General features: G+C 47.1%; 1 protein-coding gene across 1 annotated transcript in view; it reads right to left on the bottom strand.

The window, feature by feature from the left end:
- Positions 1-25,564, bottom strand: part of LOC140426764 (dedicator of cytokinesis protein 2-like) — a 1,003,703-nt gene that overhangs the window by 880,344 nt on the left and 97,795 nt on the right. Inside the window, exons 2-4 of the mRNA XM_072511919.1 lie at positions 20,588-20,671; positions 17,481-17,521; positions 8,358-8,413 (exon numbers count right to left, since the gene is read on the bottom strand). Coding sequence (XP_072368020.1) covers positions 8,358-8,413; positions 17,481-17,521; positions 20,588-20,671 — 181 coding nt within the window. The remainder of the gene's footprint in view (positions 1-8,357; positions 8,414-17,480; positions 17,522-20,587; positions 20,672-25,564) is intronic.

Genomic DNA, 25,564 nt, shown 5'->3' with positions numbered 1-25,564 from the left:
GGACCACATCTCACGATCAGGGGTCCGTCCCGATGCAGACAAAGTTAGTGCCATCACAGCCATGCCACGGCCGGCTGACAAGAAGGCTGTCCTAAGATTCCTGGGCATGGTCAACTTCCTTGGGAAGTTCATTCCCAACCTGGCTTCTCATACAACGAATATGCGCCATCTCGTAAAAAAATCAACAGAATTCCACTGGAAGCAATCGCATCAGCTGGAATGGGAGGAGCTCAAGCACAAACTGGTCACGGCACCAGTGCTGGCCTTCTTTGACACGACTCGCCCTACAAAGATCTCAACAGACGCCAGCCAATCTGGTATTGGAGCGGTACTCCTGCAAAAAGACAGCACGTCGTCATGGGCCCCGGTTGCATATGCCTCACGAGCCATGACCCCTACCGAACAGCGCTACGCGCAAATAGAAAAAGAATGCCTGGGCTTGTTAACTGGACTGGACAAGTTCCACGACTATATGTATGGCCTGCCACGATTTACGGTTGAAACTGACCACCGCCCCCTGGTCAACATCATTAACAAAGACCTGAACGACATGACCCCTCGCCTTCAGCGCATCTTACTTAAACTCAGGAGGTATGATTTCGAACTGATCTACACTCCGGGGAAGGATCTCATCGTGGCGGACACGCTCTCCCGAGCAGTAAGCACACCACCAGATGCGGAGGGGTTCGTGCGTCAAATTGAGGCACACGTGACTCTGACAGCAGCAAATCTGCCAGCTGATGATCCAAGTCTGGCCCACATACGCGCAGAGACGGCGACTGACCCCCTTCTGCAGCGAGTGATGCGCCACATGACGGAAGGGTGGCTCAAAGGGCAGTGCCCCCAGTTTTATAATGTGCGAGATGACCTTACCAACATAGACGGGGTCCTTATGAAATTAGACAGGATCGTTATTCCGCACAGCATGCGCCAGATGATTCTTAATCAACTACACGAAGGCCACTTGGGCGTCGAAAAATGCAGACGAAGGGCCCGAGAGGCGGTATATTGGCCGGGTATTAATGAAGACATAGCCAACATGGTGCTCAATTGCACAACCTGTCAGAGGTTTCAGCCGGCGCAACCTCCGGAGACGCTTCTACCACACGAGTTGGTGACGTCCCCCTGGGCGAAGGTGGGTGTTGACCTATTTCACGCGCTCGGCAGAGATCACATCGTTATTATAGACTACTTCTCAAACTACCCGGAAGTCATGCCTCTACATGATCTGACGTCGTCCGCAGTCATTGGGGCCTGCAAGGAAACATTTGCTCGCCATGGCATTCCAAGGACTGTCATGTCAGACAATGGACCCTGCTTCGCCAGCCATGAATGGTCATCCTTTGCCGCAGCATATGGTTTCACTCATGTGACATCCAGCCCTCTACATCCACAGTCGAACGGGAAGGCTGAAAAGGGCGTCCACATTGCCAAGCGGCTCCTGTGCAAGGCGGCTGCTGCCGGATCGGACTTTAACCTCGCCTTGCTGGCCTATCGATCGGCCCCGCTATCCACGGGTCTCTCGCCAGCGCAGCTCCTAATGGGTCGCTCCCTCAGGACGACGGTACCGTCCATCCTGGCACCAACAACAGACCATGAGACGGTTCTTCGGAACATGCAAATGCAGCGTGATCGCCAGAAAAGTCAGTACGACACACGAGCGACGGACCTGCCCCCCCCTGTCCTCCGGAGACAAAGTACGCGTCCATCAACCGTATGGTGGCTGGTCAGCACTGGCCGAAGTCCTCCGACATGTGGCTCCCCGCTCGTTCCTGGTTTGCATGCCGGGTGGTTCAGTGCGTCGCCGCAATCGGCGCGCCCTTCGCCGACTTCCACGCTCGCAGCCACACAGTACGCACACGCCAGATCCTCAACAGGCTTCCGAGGATGACTTTGTGGAGCTGCCGCAGATCACGCCCTCTCCATCGCCACCCATGGCCATGCTTGCACATCAGCCGGTGGTTCTTGACCCACCCTTGAGGCGGTCAACCCAAACTCGTCGCAAGCCCATTAGACTGGACTTATAACACCGTTCATATGTCTAACAAGTTACACAATTTTATATGATAACCTGTTGTTGTTTATCGTTCCAGATATCGTCTGACTGGACCACTGTTCAAGTTTTTTTTTCTCGTTCGCATTCATGTTCTGTTATGGTACAACCTTGTTCATGTGACGCACCTGACATCGCCCCATGTAAATAGTTACGTCATATGCACATGCTGTACACAACACACACACACTCTTAGATGCACTCACGACGCGATCATATTTATTACCACGTAGGCACATATCTTTGTAAAAAGGGGGGATGTCATGATATTCAAACACACACATCATGATGGACACACCAACAGACAAATCAGAGCACACAACACCACAACCAATCACACACAAGGACAGCAACCACATAAAAGCACGAGCACGACACCTAGTGGACAGTAGGTCTGGGGACAAAGACACGGACAAGACCTGTTACAAGATCACAAACAGGGAATCCCCACGTGCAGAGTATCAAGACAAAACTGTACATAGAAAGTTTAAATAAAATAGCGTTGTACCATATACAACCGTGTTGGCTCATCTGTGTGTCAGAACGTCCAACACCACACTGCTGAGTGGTTACCAGCATATTCTGTTTTGGTTTCAGCAATAAACCAACCAACCACCTTGGTGTGTTAAATGAGACCGAGAACCACTGATGGATAAAGGTTATTTTGCTGAAAAGGTAGCAAATACTGAAAGGAATGTGAATTCTCAGCATCTTATCGTTGTTTTTCTATCTTATAATTTTCTATTGTAATCTGTCAACGCTCTTCAATAAACCTAACACTTTACCCAACTAGTTTTAAATTGCCAATAATACATTTTGACACTGGATGCTGTTTTTCAAGTGATCAGGCAAAAGGGAGATTTCGCACACAATGCCCCAAACCCTGTGTGAACCGCCTACGGTTCTCAAATCAGTTCAATGATTCTTTTCATTTGTTTTCCCTTTGACATCTACAAAAGCCTTTGGCAGGCCCCGTCCTAGAGCACTTGTGAACAAGTTACTGTCACGTAGTCCCCTGCTAAACCTGTCTTGAACACCATTCACCTTCATTCAGTCTCCCGGTTTTGCAATCAGCAGCTTATCCCTCAACTCTTTTATTTGTGTTTTTCAACCTGTTCCTCTCATATATCAATGACCTTCCTCACACATTACCCAAAGCAGTCTGGCCTCAACCTTTTCACCAGGCAAATGCATGACCTTGATGTTTCATCTCAGCAAGATCCAGCAGCACACCTTTGTTTTTCAGTGAGGTGATGCTCTGAAACATGATTGTGGTCCTTTGTAAGGAATTTCCTTTGTAACTTTCTCATTGTGGTAGCAACAGTGAGAGTGCTACCACTGAGCCAAGTCTGAAAAGGTAAAAGTTAACATCTCAGCTACCATTAGTTGGCATGTCATCAAAGCAAAGTGCTGGATTAAGCACAGGTTTATTGCTACAAGCGGCACTTTTGTTATCCAGTGCTGAATAATTGGATTCTACGGGTTCACATGTATTATGAATTGGATAGAGGCTGCCAAAACTCATTTTAAATTGGAGCTCTTAGAGTTAGCAGGCAATGAGGATTCTCGGCCCATCAGTCTCAGCTGCATTCACCCCTGATTCCCACAGTGTGATTGCCTATTGAACTTCCTAGAAGTGACCTGCCATTTTTCCATCACTGTATTGAAGTGCTCCAGAGGCAGACGTAAATGAAACTCATCGTGCCTATGCGCAGGGCCCCAATAAATGGGTGGGGACCCCTTGTCAGCCAATGTCTGTGGGCACCAATCAGAGCTTCAGTAGGCAATACAGAATGATATCAGGCTCTGATTGGTCGACTCCTCTTAGAGTGGGAAAGCACTGGTGAATGTTGAGGTGACTAGGAGGAAGAGAGGCAGCAGTCAAGGCGATGATCTCCTGTGTTTACTTGGGTCAGCCATCATCGAGTAGCAAGGGGAGCAACGGCAATTCAACCAGCCGGGCTGAAGAAGACAAACAAAGCCTCCTCTTTCAGAAAATTGATATTCATAAAATCAAGTCACATCAGTTGATATGAAGCGACAAAATCAATCTGGCAGTGAAAAATGCAAAACATTGAAGGCGAGGCAAGAGGACGAAGCTCAGCAAAAAAACAGTTTGTCATTTTACTTTAAAATGTTTGAAGTATTGAACAGTGCACATTCAACCTCATCCACCAAAATTATGGGTGAATTATCTGATAGCTTAGACTTGCCGATTTCCAGAGAAACCACATCGCCCAAAAATGTTAAACAAGATTCTCTAAAAACGCGACTAAGTGTTGGTGCTGGTGTAACCACCGGAGTGGTTCATGCCGGCGTCAACGGGCCTCTTGGCCCAGCGATTCTGTAGCCCACAGGGGGCCAGAACGGCGCTGGAGTGGTCCGCGCTGCTCCAGCTTCCGTACGCAGCTCTGCACTGCTCGCCGCGGGTCCGCGAATGCGTGCAGCGACCGGCAGCGGGTCCGCACATGCGCGCGGCGGCCACTTGCGCTGCCGTCAACCACGCCGGCGTGAACTTGGCGGGTTGACCACTTACAATCGCCGCGGGGCCTCTTTCAACAGCCCCCGACCGGCGCTGTGTCGACCACACACGCGCGACTGCCGCCGATTCTCCGGTCGCCGGACCCGATGGCGGGTCTGCGGCTCCATTCTCCGTCCCTGCACTGAGCGCCATTTCAGCGCGGAGGCTCGGAGAATCCCAGCCATGGAATCTGAAATGGCAACTAGAACTACAAGATAGTTCTTCTGTGAGAGTGAGAGAATAAATCTACCCTCAAGACATTGCCTTATGGCCAAATTCTATTCCACTGGGTATGATTGAATATTTCCTACTAAATAGACCAGAAAACATGGGTAATATGGAAAATTTAAGAAAAGTGTTTGGGGTTGGAGGCTGAAAGCAATAAGTCCCATTTTCGGACGGTGAAGAGAAATGGGGGGCCGGGAATGAGAAATTAGTTGATTTTTTTTCGGAAACATCAAACGCATAACATACTGTTATGCTTGAAAATTATTTCCTGACCCTAGTTAAGGGAGCAAGCATTTGTCGACAGGTACTCGAACTGGAGAAATTGTGGAAGAGATATTTCTGATCATGAAACTTCCAAAAGATATATTAAAGCTATGTGTGCATTTGTTCAAAAATATACATTATATTGCAGAATTGATTCTGTGTTAACAACTCAGTTTAGAAAGAGAGTGGATGCGTTTCTCCGTCCCGCCGCACCTGTTTTCTGGTGCGCGCATTCCTACCGGCAGTGGGATCATCCTTCCCGGCAGCTGGCCAATGGGATTTCCCATTATGGGCGCCCCATGCCATCAGGAAATCTACGGGTGTGAGTGCGCTGCCTGCAAAGCGGAGGGTCTGGCCGATGGAGAATCCCACCAAGTATTCTTACTGGAAGAAAGTGCTGATGCGTGTTGTTGTGACAGCCAAACTGCTGTCTTCTTTGGGGCTACCACGGAGGACATAATGAGTCATCAGTGTTAACTTGAACAGGTCATTTTTTTAACCTGCCTTGAACTCTCAGTGAATTTGATGAGCTTCTCAAAGAGCATTTTAAAAAGTTAACAATATTGTGGCTCAAAGAAGACCAACTTTTTAATGCACAGAACCTATGATGACTTCATCACTATAATGGCAAAGAGGCTCAGAAATCAATCAATTAATGAAGTCAAAGAAGCCAAATACTATTCCATAATAGTTGATCCAACATCAGGGGCGGGATTCTCCGCAATCGGCGCGATGCCCGCCGACCACGCCAAAAATGGCGCGAATCAGTCCGGCATCGCACCGCACCAAAGGTGCGGAATTCTCCACATCTTAAGGGGCCGAGCCCTCACCTTGAGGGGCTCGGCCCGCGCCGGACTGATTTCCGCCCCGCCAGCTGGCGGGAATGGCCTTTGGTGCCCCGCCAGCTGGCGCGGAAATGACTTTGCCGTGCGGCGCATGCGTGAGAGCATCAGCGGCCGCTCACGGCATCCCCGCGCATGCGCAGTGGAGGGGGTCTCTTCCGCCTCCGCCATAGTGGAGACCATGGCGAAGGCGGAAGGAAAAGAGTGCCTCCACAGCACAGGCCCGCCCGCGGATCGGTGGGCCCCGATCGCGGGCCAGGCCACAGTGGGGGCACCCCCCGGGGCCAGATCGCCCTGCGCCCCCCCCAGGACCCCGGAGCCCGCCCGCGCCGCCTTGCCCCGCCGGTAAGAGAGGTGGTTTGATTCTCGCCGGCGGGACAGCCATTCCAGCAGCGGGACTTCGGCTGGGGGGCCCGCCAACTGGCGCGGCACGATTCCCACCCCCGCCGAATATCCGGTGCCGGAGAATTCGGCAACCGGCGGGGGCGGGATTCACGCCAGCCCCCGGCGATTCTCCGACCCGGCGGTGGATCGGAGAATCCCGTCCCAGATGTGAATCATGTGAGTCAATCAACATTAATTTTAAGATATGTGACCAGCAATGGTGAAGTTATAGAGTGATTTATTGGTTTTGTCCAGCTACAATCCCACACTTGTCAGTGTCTGGAGACAAGATGCAGGAAGTTATTTTCTGATGAATTTAGAGACAATTAAATCATTTTAAAAGAGCAGGAGAAGTCCTCATTAAGACAGTTGGTGTTACTTGTGACATGGTAATGGTGCAATTGCAGAGTAGAAGCGTATCGCTAAAGAAAATTGTTGATGTATTTTGCCTGCTTTTCGACAGAAGTTTGGATGAGATGGCTAAAAGCCCCTGGAGTAAGAAATTAAGTGAATTCTACCAGGAGGACACAGACACAAATCATTTTGAAGATGAAGGGAAACTGGGCAGCACGGTAACACAGAGGTTAGCACTGTTGTCTCACGGTAACGAGGACCCGGGTTCAATCCCAGCCCCAGGTCACTGTCCATGTGGGGTTTGCATATTCTCCCCATGTCTGTGTGGGTCTCACCCCAACAACCCAAAAGGATGTGCAGTGAGGTCAACTGTCACGCCAAATTGCCCCTTCACTGGAAAAAAATAATTGGGTACTCTAAAGTTATTTAAAAAAAAGATAAAGTGAAACAATTCATTAATTCCATCGACAATGATGAGCTGTGTGCTTCGAGGTCACCAGCTGATTTATACGTGATGGTTTGCAGGCAACCTTTCCAATTGTGGAAACCATTTTGAAAATATTTTGAACAATACCTGTCACAAATACTTCCGGTGATGTTCTTTTTCTATATTGAAAAGTGTTAAAATTATTTTCAAAGTACGATGACTCAGGAACATTTGACAAGTTTAGCAATATTAACAATTGGTAGTGCATCTTTACAAGATTTTACCTTCTATGATGCAAGTTGCTATGCCAACAAGGGATTAAGCAAGAAAGAACACTCCATCTATCATATTCTCTTGTTTAAATTCTACTTTTCAAAATGGACCATTGCTAGTCGATATAAGGGCTGCAGCTGATCATGTGCTGATAGTTCTAACAACCATCCCTCTCAAGGCTGGCCTTCAGAAAGTCTCTTGAGGACAGAGAACAAAATCCTGCAGAAAGAGCCATTGATTTTGAACTTACACTCATTGGACACTGCATTCACATGAATTCATGGCAATAACTTCTTTGACTTTGTGAGAGGAAGTAAGGAAATTAATTTTTGAAACTGAATGAGACTCTCAAATATACCAAATGCCAGCATATGCATCTTGTTGATTGGAGTTTTTGCTCCTGCAGTGGACTGGTTCATTCTGTCCTGCACTGGCCTGTGATGCAGTGATGTCATTGGCTAATTTTTCCATTTCATTCCTCATCGACAAGTTCCATGTTTGCTCTCCTCAAGAAGCACACATCGCAATATTGGCCATCTGTACTGTCATCCTGACAAGAGGTCAGCTTTGATTTTAATTCACCAATTATTCATACAGCCATATTTTTACAAGTTAAAAAAGCACTAAGGCAGTTAAGCAGTGATCAATTTGTGTATTTTTGTGGCTTGTGCCTTTGTGTTCTGTGGGATGAGGACGGGTGTGGTTGGGAGCTGCATGATGTCATGAGGGAGGGCGATAACATCATGGTGGGAGGTCAGAAATAAATGTGAACATGGGGCCCCACAAAGTGTAAGTCCACCACATGATGCATATAATGCCTCAATATTCAGGCAACACTCCAAACATATAAAAATGAAAGCTGTATGCAAGTTAACAGGATACACTGTTATGTAAGCACACTACATCTGGAGTACCATTTACAGTTTGCTGTTTTGACACACAACTAAAGTGACAGTTTTTAAAAAACTTTGCTAAACAGTGACATTAATCGGCTTCATTTTTAATTCATACCCTCTTTTCTCAATGACAGCTTCTTTAACATGAACGAATGATGCTGGAAACACACCCTACAAAGCAAAGAGAATCTTGATTAGCAACTGTCACCACTGATTTAAACACTGCATTCATGATTTTCTTGTTGATATTCATCTCACTGTGAGCATAATCATCCGAACCCTTGGTAACATTTGAATTATGGATTAAAAATAAACTGGCTAGACATGGCTGACTAGAAGTAGATTTATAAAAGTAACTACAGTTCAAAGAGTTAGAATCCTCTTGTTACCAATTATTACTGACATCCTAAGCACAGCAAGAAGACTCCGATCACTAGTTTAGCAAATTCTAAGTGTGTTATCTTTCCAATTGTATTGTACTTTGCTCATAAAGCACATCAGGTGACTATGAAATGTTAGCTCGTAACAAAGGGCATAATGCTTTGAATGTGGCACAAGTGAGGGCTCAATATAAAAAAGTGACAATGACACCATTATTTAAACCCATTGCAGCAGCTTCTCTATTCTAGGTGTTTAAGGCTAGTAAGATAAGGGCACCGACATTAACATCACTGCATCGTTCATGGGAGCTGTCAGAATAATAATAATTTTCTCAATATCTTCCACCCAGTTTAGCTGTTACAGGGCTAGGTTGCTGCTGCACATTTAAAGGTAGAGAAATGTTTTTATAGTATTGACTGGGAAGGTCAGGGATAGGGGGCGAAATTCTCCGGTATCGGCGCGATGTCCGCCGACCGACGCCAAAAACGGCGCAAATCAGCCGGGCATCACGCCACCCCAAAGGTGCAGACTCCTCCGCATCTTGGGGGGCCCAGCCCTAACCTTGAGGGGCTAGGCCCGCGCCGGACTGATTTCCGCCCTGCCAGCTGGCGGAAGTGCCCCGCCAGCTGGCGCGGAAATGACATTGCCGGGCGGCGCATGCGCGGGAGCGTTAGCGGCCGCTCACGGCATCCCCGCGCATGCGCTGTGGAGGGAGTTTCTTCCGCCTCCGCCATGGTGGAGACCGTAGCAAAGGCGGAAGGAAAAGAGTGCCCCCACGGCACAGGCCCGCCCGCGGATCGGTGGGCCCCGATCTCAGGCCAGGCCACCATGGGGGCACCCCTCGGGGCCAGATCGCCCGCGCCCCCCCCAGGACCCCGGAGCCGCCCGCGCCACCTTGTCCCGCCGGTAAGGTAGGTGGTTTAATCCACGCCGGCGGGACAGGCATTCTAGCAGTAGGACTCCGGCCCATCCGGGCCACAGAATTGTGGGGGGGGCCCTGCCAACCAGTGCTGCACGATTCCCGCCCCCGCCGAATCTCCGGTGCCGGAGAATTCGGCAACCAGCGGGGGCGGGATTCACGCCAGCCCCCGGCGATTCTCCGACCCGGCGGGGGGTCGGAGAATCTCGCCCAGGGTACTCCATCTCGCCAGCCCCGGTTTCCAGCATGCCCCCCGCACCCCCCCCCCCCCCCCCCCCCCCGCCAGCATGGGATCCTCCGTTCCGGCACTGGCAAATGGGGTTTTCCATTGTGGCCATCCCACGCCAGCGGGAAGCCCGCGTATATGGGTGCGCTGACAGCGAAGTGGAGGATCCCGCTGACGGAGAATCCCGCAGCAGATGGCTGAATCTATATTCTTCCAATGGCATCTGCCTTAATGAGGCTGGACCTTTATGGAATTAGTTTTGTCCAAAGCTGAAATATGAGTGTTTCATGTGTGATGCAGTTTGCAACTGTCCTATGTAAATGAAGAGGGAAAGGTTAATATTTCTTTTGGAGGAATAAAATACTGTGAACACTGGAAATCTGAAACAAAAACAGAAAATGCTGGAAAAGATCAGCAGGCCTGGCAGCATCTGTGGAGAGAGAAGGAGACAGAGTTAACGTTTCGAGTCCGTATGACTCTCAGAGCTGAAGAGAGAGAGAAAGAGAAACGTGATGGGTTTTATACTGTTGGCGAGAGGGTAGAGCAGGTGGAGCAAATAGAAGGTCAAGGATAGGACGAAGCACAGGAGAGATTTGACAAAGATGACATGGACACAAGGCTTTATTGAAGGTTCGGCTTCCTTAATCATTTCCATGTATCTTGTGATCTCTACCAGCCCCTCTTCACCTGGGAAAGTGCAAACTGCAATGCTAACTTGCCCTTTATCGGGTGTCTCACCCGACAGCTAATGTACAGGAAAAAAAAGAAAAAACTGCAGCCAGAACTGATGTTGAACTCAGGATCCACTGACTTGGGCTCTGTTATCCTTGCCCTAAGTTTGATTAAACATTGCACAGAATGGGAAAGAACAATGTCGGCCTATTAATAAGCACTCGAGAGAATATTAAAGTTTCTCATTGAAGCTCGGCCTATTCACAAATTGGAGAAAAGCGGTCAATAGATTTTGAGTGGAGAAATGGGGGTATCAGCAGGAGCAGGTTCAATCTAATCTTACTCAGCACAATGGGATGCAGACCTGAGATTGAATTGTCAAATAGTAAAACTGCCAGAATGGCTGCAGTTGAAATACAATTGTCTGGATTATCTGGTCCTGAGACTAAGAATCGGTTCCGACGCCAAAATCGCAGCGGGTGCTGATTTGACACCAAATTGCAATTCTTTGTCACCTCAACAGAGGCGGCAATGCGGTCCGGAACGCACGAACAGTAAACATCATTTGCATGTCATTAGCGGGCTCAAACAGGCATTCTCTGGGACCTCTGCGATTTTCCGCCTCTGATGGGCCGAGTTCCAGGCGGCATAGTTCACTTGTGCTTTTAAAAATCGTGAAACAGGCGTCATGGCTGCTGAGGGAGAGAGAGGAGGTAGCGAAGGTGTCCTGTGGTGATGTACATCACTGTAAATACATGTAAACTAGACAGACACTAGAGGGAGCACCAGAAACATCACACACACACACTCAACCAATAGATAAGTTACATGGGAGGCGACCAATGGACATTCACGATACACAAGGAGGTGACACGACCACAGGGGGGGCATTACACCAACCCATACATAAAGGACACCACACACATGATCAGCCCTTTCGGCCAGTGGAGACAGTCAGTGAGGAGAGGCATAGGGTTGATTCATTATCACACCCACCACGTGGAAAACAGCAGCTGGTTAGTCAGTTTAGGTAGCTACAATAGGATTAGCAGTAGTGTCGAACTCAAGTTATAAAAGTGTACATAGTGTAAATAAATTAGTTGAAATTATTTACACTTCTCGACCTTCCTTGACAAATGCAACACAAGGAAGCCGCTTATGTTACAAAGGAAACATAACAAAACATGGTACCAGTAGTGAACTGCTTAAAATCCAGATAGCCATACCTCAGCGTACAGTGACAACCAGCAATACCCAGGCAAGATGTACGGGCTCCCAATTCCGCAGCCGCTCCAGTGCCACGGCGATCTCCGTGAGAACTGGCAGCGATTCCGGCAGGCGTTTGAATTCTACCTGGTGGCAGCCGAACTTCAGGACCTGGCCGATAATGAAAAAGTAGAGTTTCTCCTCACCATCGCCGGTGCAAGAGCAGAAGAAATCTTTTTAAAAATTCAAGTTCTCCAAGGGGCAAAACAGGTGCGACTTCCAGGCAGTCCTGGACAAATTCGGCAAATACTGTGAGGAAAACACACTCCAATTGGCAAGAAAAGGTAAGAGAAGCGCCAGTATTCACCTCGAGGCCGAAATCCCGGACCAAAGTGCGATTTGGGTCGAGGTCGGCGGCCATCTTGCTAAAGGGACTACAGTAGCGCAGTTGCGCGAGAAGTGCGCAGAACCGGAAGGTTCGTTTGCACATGCGCGAGACGCCGTGCATGCGCAATCAAGAAAACGGCCATCGGTAAAGGAACACCGATCTGCGCATGCGCAATCGCTTCCAACGTGCTACGTCACGCGCGTCATGACGTCAGAGGCACCAGACCGCACCAATTTAAAGGGGAAACGTCACAAATCCAATTTAAAGGGGAAACGTCCCAAATCAAAGAAAAAATATTTTAAAGCTGTAAAACAACCTTCCTTCACCTGGAATGACAGCACAATGCCTCAAGTTGAATCAGGAAATGAATTTAACCTCCAAAGAACCCTGCAACAAGCAGTTACCTATGCACAAACCGATGATTCTGACCTCGAATACTTCGATACCGATCTTTACATTTTTTCTGGACCTCGCGAGCCCAATGACAGCTCCATGGTCCTAGACGACTACGACCCGGACAAACCTTTCTTGTTGCACATTGGCGACCCCCGCATTGAATCCGATGCAGTTGCAGATTCACTTTTCGGATTTGAGGATCTTCAACCCAGCAGATATGACGTCCCAACTCATCAGTGCAGGATGATGCTGCAGCCTGAAATTAAGAGACAGAAAGCGGTACAAGCCCACAGAGAGCGGCCTGCTGCCACACAGAGCGTGGTCCACGCCCCGCTCAGGGTTCCCGACTCTACGAAAGAAGACATGCAAGACTCCACACCGCAGTCCTTGCAGGAACAAGACGTGACTCCAGTGTCACAAGACTCCACAGCAAGCTCGTGGACAAACTCCACAATTGCAGAAACGCATGACTCCGATGCACAGTCCTTGCAGGAACAAGACCATGAGGGTCTAGCAATCTCCTCTGACCAACTAGCGGCAGACGATGCAAGTCTGCCATGCTCACGTAAACAGCAAGAAGGCTATAACAGTCTACCACGCTCCACTGCACAGCAGGACGACCATGATGGTCTATCATGCTACAATGAAGGGCACAGCGCTGATGACTGTTCAAGCCCAAATGAAGACAAGCCAAAGGAATCGCCTCTTCCAAGCCCGAAGAAAAAAGGATTATGTGCTGACCTTCAGGATCATTCTAGCCGAAGAGATACTAATAATGCTGCACACTCACAGAAGGATGCTGAGGACTTGCTAAAGAAATTGCTTGTATGTCTAACTTTCAAGGAGCAGACTGAAAATTGCCATTGCTTTAGTACGGATCGAAAAAATGGACAAGAAATTGATCCTCATTTAATGGAAATAACACAACCTGAATCATATCTACAGCAGGGACAACTGTCTCCCTTCAACACAAAACCGCAAAGTCCCAACTACAGAGATCAGCAGTTAGTCAGTAATGACTCTTCAACCCCTGATGGGAATATTAATCGTATTGAACCTCTGCACACTCCACTGATAAATGAGCAGAACATTGGAGCAAGAATCCTGAGGACACCGACATCGAGTAGCCAGATAAAGCACTTAAAACCCGCAGCAGTTTCAAGTGAACCAATTGTGCTTTCCAGTGATGGTGAAGATGCAGATAAGGTCGACCCGATTATCCATTGTACCAAATTAACTCCAGAGATTAAGCATTTATGTCTGGGGAGTAGAATGTGGGCAATTGAGAACAGTAAAAGAGAGACTGTGACTGTGCCAGTCCCAGCAAAATCAGAGCCAGAGACTATGAAGGCATGTACATTAGAAAAGGATGCATATGAAGTAACTGAGAAGAAAATTGAAACGGACTGTTCTTTGGAAACTAGTACAATGACGAAGGAAACATTGGATCTAACATTTGCTGCCCTACATATGGGAGAAATTGAGGGAAATGAACAAGGTTCTGTAATGTCTGGGGGAAGATTTAAAATTCCAAAGAAGAAAATCCCAAATGAAGGACAACGGCAAGACAATGACAGTCCACCCACATTGTCTGCACCACCAGATGAAAACTCTGACAATTTACCCAACCCTAGTGAACAGCAAGCAGCTACTGAGGATCGACCCACGGTATGTGAAACGAGTGACGACAGCATCCCACTTCCCATGCAAAAGGTGCAAAGTGACAGACCTCAGCTAGTGCGTACAGAGGCACTCGACGATCACTGTGAGACCACTGGTGACTCCGGTGACACCACACTACTTCCACCCTCAATTGCTTGAACCTCTCCACTAGTCAATGCATTCCTGCATGTTCCGACTCCAGACGTGCAGCTTCAAGAACTCTCAGCTGACTCCAGTGAACCTGCTAAGACTCCGGACGGGGAGCATCAACATAAAACAGACCAGACTCCAGATGGGGACCAACCAAACGCCGACTCTGATTTACGTAAGCCAGACTTTACTCCAGACAGGCAGTGTCGCAACCTCAGTGATGGCACGCTCAGGGTGACAGCAGATGCCACAATGACAGGAGATGGATCACGTGACAATCACACTGGGTCAGCAATAACAAGCAGCAGCTACAGTCCAAGAGGAATACACCAATTTTCACCACAGCTATATCCACACATTTGTTCCACACCGACAGTGCGGCCAATGACAGCTCATGCTGGACAAACCCAGTATTCAAGCCTGCAGCAGCCAGCAGTCTATGCAGCATATTCTCAAACAGGCCAGCACTACGGATTGCCCACTAATGGAATCAAGACTGAAGGAGGACTGGCGCCAGCGCAATCTGCACTACAGACTGGATGCCTTAGTTACTGCCCGGGATTTGCTGCATCACAGCCTGGCCAGACAGCATATTCCTATCAGATGCAAGGTTCTAGTTTCACACCATCACCAGACATTGATGCGAGCAGCACAGCATGTGGCCAGAACCAGGGGCGTCATTCTCCGACCCCCCGCCGGGTCGGAGAATGCCCGTTGGCCGCCGTGAATCCCGCCGCCGCCCCCGCCGAAGTCTCCGGTACCGGAGATTGGGCGGGGCGGGAATCGGGCCGCGCCAGTTGGCGGGGCCCCCCGCTGGATTCTCCGGCCTGGGTGGGCCGAAGTCCCGCCCAGAAATTGCCTGTCCCGCCGGCGTAAATCAAACCTGGTATTTACCGGCGGGACCAGGCGGCGTGAGCGGGCTCCGGGGTCCTGGGGGGGGGGGGGGCGCGGGGCGATCTGACCCCGGGGGGTGCCCCCACGGTGGCCTGGCCCGCGATCGGGTCCCACCGATCCGCGGGTGGGCCTGTGCCGTGGGGGCACTCTTTCCCTTCCGCCTCCGCCACGGCCTCCACCATGGCGGAGGCGGATGAGACTCTCCCCATTGCGCATGCGTGGGAAACTGACAGCGGCCGCTGACGCTCCTGCGCATGCGCCGGGAAACTGACAGCGGCCGCTGACGCTCCCGCGCATGCGCCGCATTTCCGCGCCAGCTGGCGGGGCAACAAACGCCATTTCCGCCAGCTGGCGGGGCGGAAATCCCTCCGGCGTCGGCCTAGCCCCTCAATGTTGGGGCTAGGTCGCCAAAGACGGCGCCAATCAGACGGGCATCGCGCCGTTGGGGGAGAATTTCGCCCCAGTATGCACAGTCTCATCCGACTTCAACATCTGGCACATCCATGACCTCGAATGATACTGTTGATGGTACCTCTTCAATGTCAACGACCTATCAACTACAAGATGCCATCCGACAGCACCACCACAAACAGAAAAAGAAAAAAAAGAAAAAGACTCCAAATCGTACAGCGCAGTGATTCGACCACTTCTTGGTTCCTGTTGATGGCGTTCATAACCAAGAGAGACATTTGACCATGATGATTGATGGTTTATGGATTCACATGAATGATTTGGACTTATTGTTTAATCACCGTTCCCATGACTTGCCAACTTGGGTGACAATTTACCCAACCCTAGTGAACAGCAAGCAGCTACTGAGGATCTACCCACGGTATGTGAAACGAGTGACGACAGCATCCCACTTCCCATGCAAAAGGTGCAAAGTGACAGACCTCAGCTAGTGCGTACAGAGGCACTCGACGATCACTGTGAGACCACTGGTGACTCCGGTGACACCACACTACTTCCACCCTCAATTGCTTGAACCTCTCCACTAGTCAATGCATTCCTGCATGTTCCGACTCCAGACGTGCAGCTTCAAGAACTCTCAGCTGACTCCAGTGAACCTGCTAAGACTCCGGACGGGGAGCATCAATAAATGACTTATTGTTTAATCACCGTTCCCATGACATATACCTTACCTTCTCTACCTGTTCTTTGTTCAGTTTTTCTTAAAGTGTACAGAAAATATGAACATATAAAAAGGGGAAGATGTGGTGATGTGCATCACTGTAAATACATGTAAGCTAGACAGACACTAGAGGGAGCACCAGAAACATCACACACACACACTCAACCAATAGATAAGTTACATGGGAGGCGACCAATGGACATTCACGATACACAAGGAGGTGACACGACCACATTACACCAACCCATACATAAAGGACACCACACACATGATCAGCCCTTTCGGCCAGTGGAGACAGTCAGTGAGGAGAGGCACAGGGTTGATTCATTATCACACCCACCACGTGGAAAACAGCAGCTGGTTAGTCAGTTTAGGTAGCTACAATAGGATTAGCAGTAGTGTCGAACTCAAGTTATAAAAGTGTACATAGTGTAAATAAATGAGTTGAAGTTATTTACACGTCTCGACCTTCCTTGACAAATGCAACACAAGGAAGCCGCTTATGTTACAAAGGAAACATAACAAAACATCCAACATCTCCATAGTTTGCTGACAGTTGTGCCGCTGCCCAGATGGCTTCTGCCAAGGCCGGGGGGAGTTGCGGCACAGCTGTCAGCACACTATGGCAATGTTGGACATTTTCGATACCCCCTCTGTCTCCCTCAGCCACGACGATAGTTTCACGATTTGTATAAGTGAACCGCACCATCTGGAACTCGGCCCATCGGAGGCAGAACAGCAGGGAGGCCTGGAAGAATACTGGGTCAGGCTCGCTAATGTTATGCAAATGATGTTTACTGTATTTGAGTTCCGGGCCACAATGACACCGCTGTCGAGGTGACGGAGAATTGCAATTTGTTGTCAAATTGGTGCCTGCCGTGATTTTGGCATCAGAACCCATTCTCCACCCAATCGCGTTTCCCAATTTCGGCTTCAGCCAATGGAGAATCCCGCCCCATGGGTTTAATTCTCTCAATACCCTATTTTTGATAACATTGGCTAATACACGTACATAAAGGTTCCCTGCCTTACTTTCATGTAATCATTGTGCCTGTTATAAAATACACAACCAAGTTAAAGGAAAGGAGACACTAAATTAAGATACATGTGTAAACTACTGCATTAAATAGGAATATAATTCCATTGATTCTCAAATGAAGAAATGTATAGAGCTATGTGTCTATAGGTAAAATCTAAAATATATTGACTTACCCGTTGTGACTTGTTTTTCATCAAACTCCCCCTGTACCATCCTGGGGGCAAACAAAAATATGAATGAAACTGAGGCAGTGTTCTGCTGAGACTCCTCTTTACATAGAATTATCTAGAACTCTACAGCACAGGGTATGGCCACGTCGCCCAACGGGTCAATTCCATTGTTTATGCATCACTCTATCCTCCTCCAACCTCATCATCTCACCCTATCAGAGTAATTGTCTCTTCTTTTCTGCCCTGTATACTTATCGAACTCCTGCTTGAAGTGTGTCTCAATTCGTCCATTATCTTCCAATGCACAACACGTTTGCAGTGCGAGGTCTTGGCAGGTGGTTGGGCCTACGTCTCGACGGGGGGGGGGGATATTTTGACAGGGGGACATCTTAGCTGGAGGGACATTCCGGGGGGTGGGGGGGGGGGAAGGCTTGGTCAGGGGACACAGACATTTTGGTGGAGGGATGGACATCTTTATGGGTGAGGGACATTTTGGCAGAGTGGACAGACATCTTGGCAGGGGGGTGACATCTTGGCGGGTGGGGACATCTTGGCGGGGGAATGAACATCTTGGTGGGGGAATAGACATCTTGGTGGGGGGATGGGCATCTTGGAGGTGGAGATGGACATCTTGGCAGGGGGGACATCATGACGGAGGGGGAAATCTTGGTGGGAGACATCTTGACCAGGGAACAGATATCTTGACTGGGGGCGGACATCTTGGTGGGGTGATGGACCTCTTTGCAGGGTGGACAGACATCTTGGTGGGTGGGGGAACATCTTGGTAGAGGGGGAAATCTTGGCAGGGGGAACATCTTGGTGGGAGGGACATTTTGGCTGGGGGGGGGGGGATTATTGTGAGGATCTCTGGCAATGTGGCATGAATAAAACTGATTTGTGAGGGAAATCAGACTGTGGCACCTGCACAAAGTCTTTCCCGACAGAAACCTGTGGCTCTGTAGAAATAGGCCAGGAGGCAAGGTTTAGATTAGCTTCTCGATCAACCACAACAGGACCGAGGTGCAGTCAAATGCATGATTATCAAACTGGGGTTGTAATCAGTTGCAATGAGTAGCATGTGGTTTCACGGCTGAGGTTTTCAAACTGGGTTGCTGGACTCAGAGGCATTTATCAAGTCATTAGTCTTCCATCTGTCATAGGAACAAGATTTTTTAAAAATATCAAGATCTATTTGGATCATTCTGGATCTCTCCACCATTCGGATAGTTACATTGTACAAAGATTATGGAGTTTGGTTACAGGATATTTTCACTGCTTTAGTGTTACTGCCCTGTCATTACCCAACTTGAATGATTAAATTGTAACCTTTATTTGGAATGAAGTGCCACCTAGTGCTATAAATAGGAAATTCATGCCATTGAACCAGTGAACAGGTCAGTTTTAAAGCAGAATACCAGAAACTATTTGACAAAGTTCACATCTAATTAGTAGCATCCTAATGATGGCAGTCATACACACATCACAGCAATTAGTAACTATGTTCAATGCGTTGATCCTAAATTTCATAGATCATAGAATTTACAGTGCAGAAGGAGGCCATTCGGCCCATCGAGTCTGTACCGGCTCTTGGAAAGAGCACCCTACCCAAGGTCCACACCTCCACCCTATCCCCATAACCCAGTAACCCCACCCAACCCAACACTAAGGCCAATTTTGGACATTAAGGGCAATTTATCATGGCCAATCCACCTCTCCAATCTATATCCTACACTGATCTCCAATCTATATTCTACATTGATCTGCAATCTATATTCTACATTGTTCTCCAGTCTGTATTCTACATTGATCTCCAGTCTGTATTCTCCATTGATCTGCAATCGGTATTCTACATTGATCTCCAGTCTGTATTCTACATTGATCTCCAATCTGTATTCTACATTGATCTCCAATCTGTATTCTACATTGATCTCCAGCCTGTATTCTACATTTATCTCCAGTCTGTATTCTCCATTGATCTGCAATCGGTATTCTACATTGATCTCCAGTCTGTATTCTACATTGATCTCCAATCTGTATTCTACATTGATCTCCAATCTGTATTCTACATTGATCTCCAGTCTGTATTCTCCATTGATCAGCAATCGGTATTCTACATTGATCTCCAGTCTGAATTCTACATTGATCTGCAATCTGTATTCAACATTGATCTCCAGTCTGTATTCTACATTGATCTCCAGTCTGTTTCTACATTGATCTCTGATCTATATTCTACATTGATCTGCAATCTGTATTCTACATTGATCTCCAATCTGTATTTTACATTGATCTCCAGTTTGTATTCTACATTTATGCGTTGATCCTAAAATTCATAGATCATGGAATTTACAGTGCAGAAGGAGGCCATTCGGCCCATCGAGTCTGCACCGGCTCTTGGAAAGAGCACCCTACCCAAAGTCAACACCTCCACCCTATCCCCATAACCCAGCAACCCCACCCAACACTAAGGGCAATTTATCATGGCCAATCCACCTAACCCGCACATCTTTGGACTGCGGGAGGAAACCGGAGCACCCGGAGGAAACCCACGCACACACGGGGAGGATGTGCAGACTCCGCACAGACAGTGACCCAAGCCGGAATCGAACCTTGGACCCTGGAGCTGTGAAGCAATTGTGCTATCCACAATGCTACCGTGCTCCCACTTTAGGGTCAATGGCAGTAAACTTAGAATTATTTTACTAATTAGCAGATGTCTGAATAAATTACAAACAATGCCATAAAATACTGGACAATCTCGGCAGGTCTGACAGCATCTGTGGAGACAGACGGGAGCTAACATTTCGAGTCAGGGTGACTCTTTGTCAGAGCTCAATAAATTAGTTGTTTTGAAACTTTTCCAGCTTTTTAAAATCCTTGCACTATGGAAAGATGGTGCAATAAACCTCAACAGGAACATGATGGAGTAACACTGTTCTGGGAATGTTAATTCATCTTACATTGGCTGCTGTGTTACTACCTCTCCACAAAAAATATTTATTTTTCTCATGATTAATGCAAAGGTGATGTCTGTCCATGCTACCTTTCTACCAGCTAACATTGTCCATTTAGTTACATTGCTCTCTCTTTGCCGGTGACTAGAAACAGCGTACCTTCGCACTTCTCCAGGATTTGTACCGTGTCTCCAACGGATAGGGAGATCTGAGGATCGCTCTCTGCCTCAAAATTGAAGATGGCTGGAAATAAAACAATATTTAAACAAAATTAGTTGACCTCACATTAAGCAAAATAGACAATTTTCTATTTTACACTATGATCCTATGCATCACTATTTAAATGAACTTTTGAATGCAGTTTAAGATCATAATTAAATCACTGAAAACCCCGGAAGACTGCCCCATGGTATTGTTCATAGTCAGTTGCACGACTCACTGATTTACAAGGTCAAGACTGTTATATTATGTCATGGCCTACTGGGGTATCCTTCACTGTGAGGAGGTTCACATATATTTCATGATCTGTACAATCGGATTTGTTTGTTCATTCAGGAAACTTTTCAGCTTGGAGCACATTAGTTAATTCAAGGCTTGAGTTTGACAATGCAGATTAAACATAGCAAACTATCCATCACAAGTCATAAAAACTGTAATGTGATGTTCAGAAGGCGGAATTTCTACTGTAGCCTGTATTCTACATTGATCCAGTCTGTATTTTACATTGATCTACAACATGTATTCTACATTGATCTCCAGTCTGTATTCTACATTAATCAGCATACTATGTTCTACATTGATCTCCAGTCTGTATTCTACATTAATCAGCATACTGTATTCTACATTGATCTCCAGTCTGTATTCTACATTAATCAGCATACTGTATTCCACATCGATCTCTAGTCTCTATTCCACATTGATCAGCATACTGCATTCTACATTGATCTGCATACTGTATTCTACATTGATCAGCTTACTGCATTCTACATTGATCTGCATTCTGTATTCTATATTGATTTCCAGTCTGTACTCTACATTGAACTCCAATCTGTATTCTACATTGAACCAACTTATATTCCACATTGATCTCCAATCTATATTCAACATTGATCTCCAATCTATATTCTACATTGATCTGCAATCTATATTCTACATTGATCTGCAATCGGTATTCTACATTGATCCAATCTGTATTCTACATTGAACCAATCTATAATCAACATTGATCTCCAATCTGTATTCTACATTGATCCAATCTGTATTCTACATTGAACCAATCTATATTCAACATTGATCTCCAATCTGTATTCTACATTGATCTGCAATCTATATTCTACATTGATCTGCAATCTATATTCTACATTGATCTGCAATCGGTATTCTACATTGATCCAATCTATATTCAACATTGATCTCCAGTCTGTATTCTACATTGATCCAATCTGTATTCTACATTGATCTCCAATCTATATTCTACATTGATCTTCAGTCTGTATTCTCCATTGATCTCCAATCTATATTCTAAATTGATCTTCAGTCTGTATTCTACATTGATCCAATCTGTATTCTACATTGATCCAATCTGTATTCTACATTGATCTCCAATCTATATTCTGCATTGATCTTCAGTCTGTATTTTACATTGATCCAATCTGTATTCTACATTGATCCAATCTGTATTCTACATTGATCTCCAATCTATATTCTACATTGATCTTCAGTCTGTATTCTACATTGATCCAATCTGTATTCTACATTGATCCAATCTGTATTCTACATTGATCTCCAATCTATATTCTACATTGATCTTCAGTCTGTATTCTACATTGATCCAATCTGTATTCTACATTGATCTCCAATCTATATTCTACATTGATCTTCAGTCTGTATTCTCCATTGATCTCCAATCTATATTCTACATTGATCTTCAGTCTGTATTCTACATTGATCCAATCTGTATTCTACATTGATCTCCAATCTATATTCTACATTGATCTTCAGTCTGTATTCTACATTGATCCAATCTGTATTCTACATTGATCCAATCTGTATTCTACATTGATCTCCAATCTATATTCTACATTGATCTTCAGTCTGTATTCTACATTGATCCAATCTGTATTCTACATTGATCCAATCTGTATTCTACATTGATCTCCAATCTATATTCTACATTGATCTTCAGTCTGTATTCTACATTGATCCAATCTGTATTCTACATTGATCTCCAATCTATATTCTACATTGATCTTCAGTCTGTATTCTACATTGATCCAATCTGTATTCTACATTGATCTCCAATCTATATTCTACATTGATCTTCAGTCTGTATTCTACATTGATCCAATCTGTATTCTACATTGATCCAATCTGTATTCTACATTGATCTCCAATCTATATTCTACATTGATCTGCAATCGGTATTCTACATTGATCTCCAATCTGTATTCTACATTGAGCTCCAGTCTGTATTCTACATTGATCTCCAATCTATATTCTATATTGATCTGTATTCTACATTGCTCTTCAATCTGTATTCTACATTGATCTCCAGTCTGAATTCTACATTGATCTGCAATCGGTATTCTACATTGATCTCCAGTCTGAATTCTACATTGATCTGCAATCTGTATTCTGTATTGATCTCCAGTCTGTATTCTACATTGATCTCCAGCCTGTATTCTACATTGATCTCCAGTCTGTATTCTACATTGATCTCAAGTCTGTATTCTACATTGATCTCAAGTCTATATTCTACATTGATCTCCAAACTGTATTCTACATTGCTCTCCAATCTATATTCTCCATTAATCTCTAGTCTTTGTCATAATATGCACCCATGCACATCATGAGGTAAAAAACAGGCAGTGACAGACACCCAGGTTAGCCAATCAACATACAGGACAGAACACAGCCAATCACCAGACAGAACACCAGAGGGGGCTTTCAACTATAAAACACACGAGGCATCAGCACTCCGCCTCTTTCCACTGGTGACAACTGTAGTGCCAGTCAGAGTGTATATATCAGTCAGCACCTTCTACACGTGGATCAGAGCGAGACTGGTCTAGTTAGTTAGAGTTAGTACACTTAGAGTAGGAGAGTGTCAACCCACAACCAGCTGTGTGCATTGTTACAGAAGTTCAATAAATCGTATTGAACCAACTCCTACGTTTGGTGTATGCTTTTCTGTTCATCTGCATTCTGTTGCAGTCCGTGTTACCCCAGGGTGAATAACACAACATGGTACCAGGAGTGGGGTTCATCTAAGTAATTTACCTTGAATAATTGGAGTTCCGACCAGCAAGTGCTTTCCAGCGGCATGGAGAAGATCCAGGACCCTCCACATCTCTCGATCTCTGGAAATCTAGGCACCAACTGGCGGGGCTTCAAGCAGAAATTCAGTCTCTACATTGAGGCCTCAGGCCTCGAGGGTGCGTCCGATGCCATAAAAATTGCGCTGCTCTTATCGACTGCGGGGGACCAGGCCATCCAAGACTTCAATTCGCTCACTTTTGCCGATAGCGAGGACAAGTCCAAGTTCCGGACCGTGTTAGTCAAATTCGACAGTCACTGTGAAGTCGAAACGAACGAGAGCTTTCAGCGCTATGTCTTCCAGCAACGCATTCAGGGTAAGGATGAGCCTTTCCAATCCTTTATAATTCATCTCCGTAATCTTGCAACCACGGTGACACCGCTGATTCCCTCATCAGGGATCAGATCGTGATTGATCCGACGCCCTGCAGGAGCAGCTCCTAAAAATAAAAAACATGACCCTGCCAGTAGCCATTGAGATGTGTAAAGTTCATGAACAGGCGAAAAGTCGCTACTCCCACCTTAAATCGGCAGAACAGGACCAACTTGCCTCCCACGAGGCAGAGAGTGCACAGGCCATCATCCGAATGCGGTGCCTTAGCAGCAATGAAGGCGGCCATTTTGCGTGCTTTTCCCGGGGTCCCACGCATGCTCACCACAGACGGGAGAACGAAGCAGCCAAAGACCACACTGCGTTGGTGCGAGCGGCGGCTGACCGCACTGCGCATGTGCGACGACGCACGGAGCGTTACGATGTCAACGTATGACGTGCCCAAACTGCGGCACCGCCCACTTAAAGCGGCCCTGCAAGAGGCAGGCGATGTTTAAATTGTGGGAAGCCTGGCCATTATGCAGCCTTGTGCAGGTCTGCACTTCCAATCGTGGGCCAGCGATCCCAGTTCCAACGCAAACGCGTTCGAAGTGTGCAGCAAGGGCTGCTGGATTCGGAACCTGGTAACACCACGGATCCAGAGGTCGACTGCCTGGAGTCCCCATATCGGGTGGGCATCATTACCACGTATGACAAGGCCTCCTCAAATTCAGCAACACGCCTACCCATCCTCAACGTGGATTCTGCGGACGAATGGCGTGCTGTCATACAAGTTAACCAATGCAGCATCCGGTTCAAGCTGGACTCTGGTGCTTCAGCCAATCTCATATCTCCAGCAGATCTTGCTCGCATCCAAAGGCAGTCAAAAATTCTTCCAGCCGGCCTGCCAGCTGCTTGATTATAATGGCAATGCCATTACTGCGTTAGGATCTTGTCACCTGCATGTCTCCATCAAAGCCACACTGCGATTCGAAATCGTCAAGCCTGACAAGGCTTCCCTGCATGGTGCCCATGCATGCAAGCTACTCAATCTCGTCCAGCGCGTATATGCCATGTCCTCTGCCAAAATATGAATCTTCAGGCTGACATTGACGAAATCCTGTCACAATACCTGGATGTGTTCAGTGGGATGGGCACACTGCCGTACCGGTACAAAACCTTACTCAGGCCTGATGCCATGCCTGTGATCCATGCACCATGCCGGGTGCCGGCTCCTCTGCAGGACCGTTTAAAGGCGCAGCTGCAGGAGTGCCGGAACTGACTGACTGGGTCAGCTCGATGGTCTGTGTGAAGAAGCCCTCTGGAAAACTGCGCATATGTATAGATCCCAAGGATCTTAACCGAAACGTAATGCGGGAACACTACCCGATCCCGAAGCGGGAGGAGCTAACCAGTGAAATGGCACATGCCAAATTCTTCACAAAGCTAGATGCATCGCGTGGCCTCTGGTAGATACAACAGGATGAGTCCAGCAGGAAGCTCTGCACGTT

This window comes from Scyliorhinus torazame, chromosome 7 (assembly GCF_047496885.1).
Source record: "Scyliorhinus torazame isolate Kashiwa2021f chromosome 7, sScyTor2.1, whole genome shotgun sequence".
In the NCBI taxonomy this organism is placed as follows: Eukaryota; Metazoa; Chordata; class Chondrichthyes; order Carcharhiniformes; family Scyliorhinidae; genus Scyliorhinus; species Scyliorhinus torazame.
This window is presented reverse-complemented; position numbering and strand designations above follow the sequence as displayed.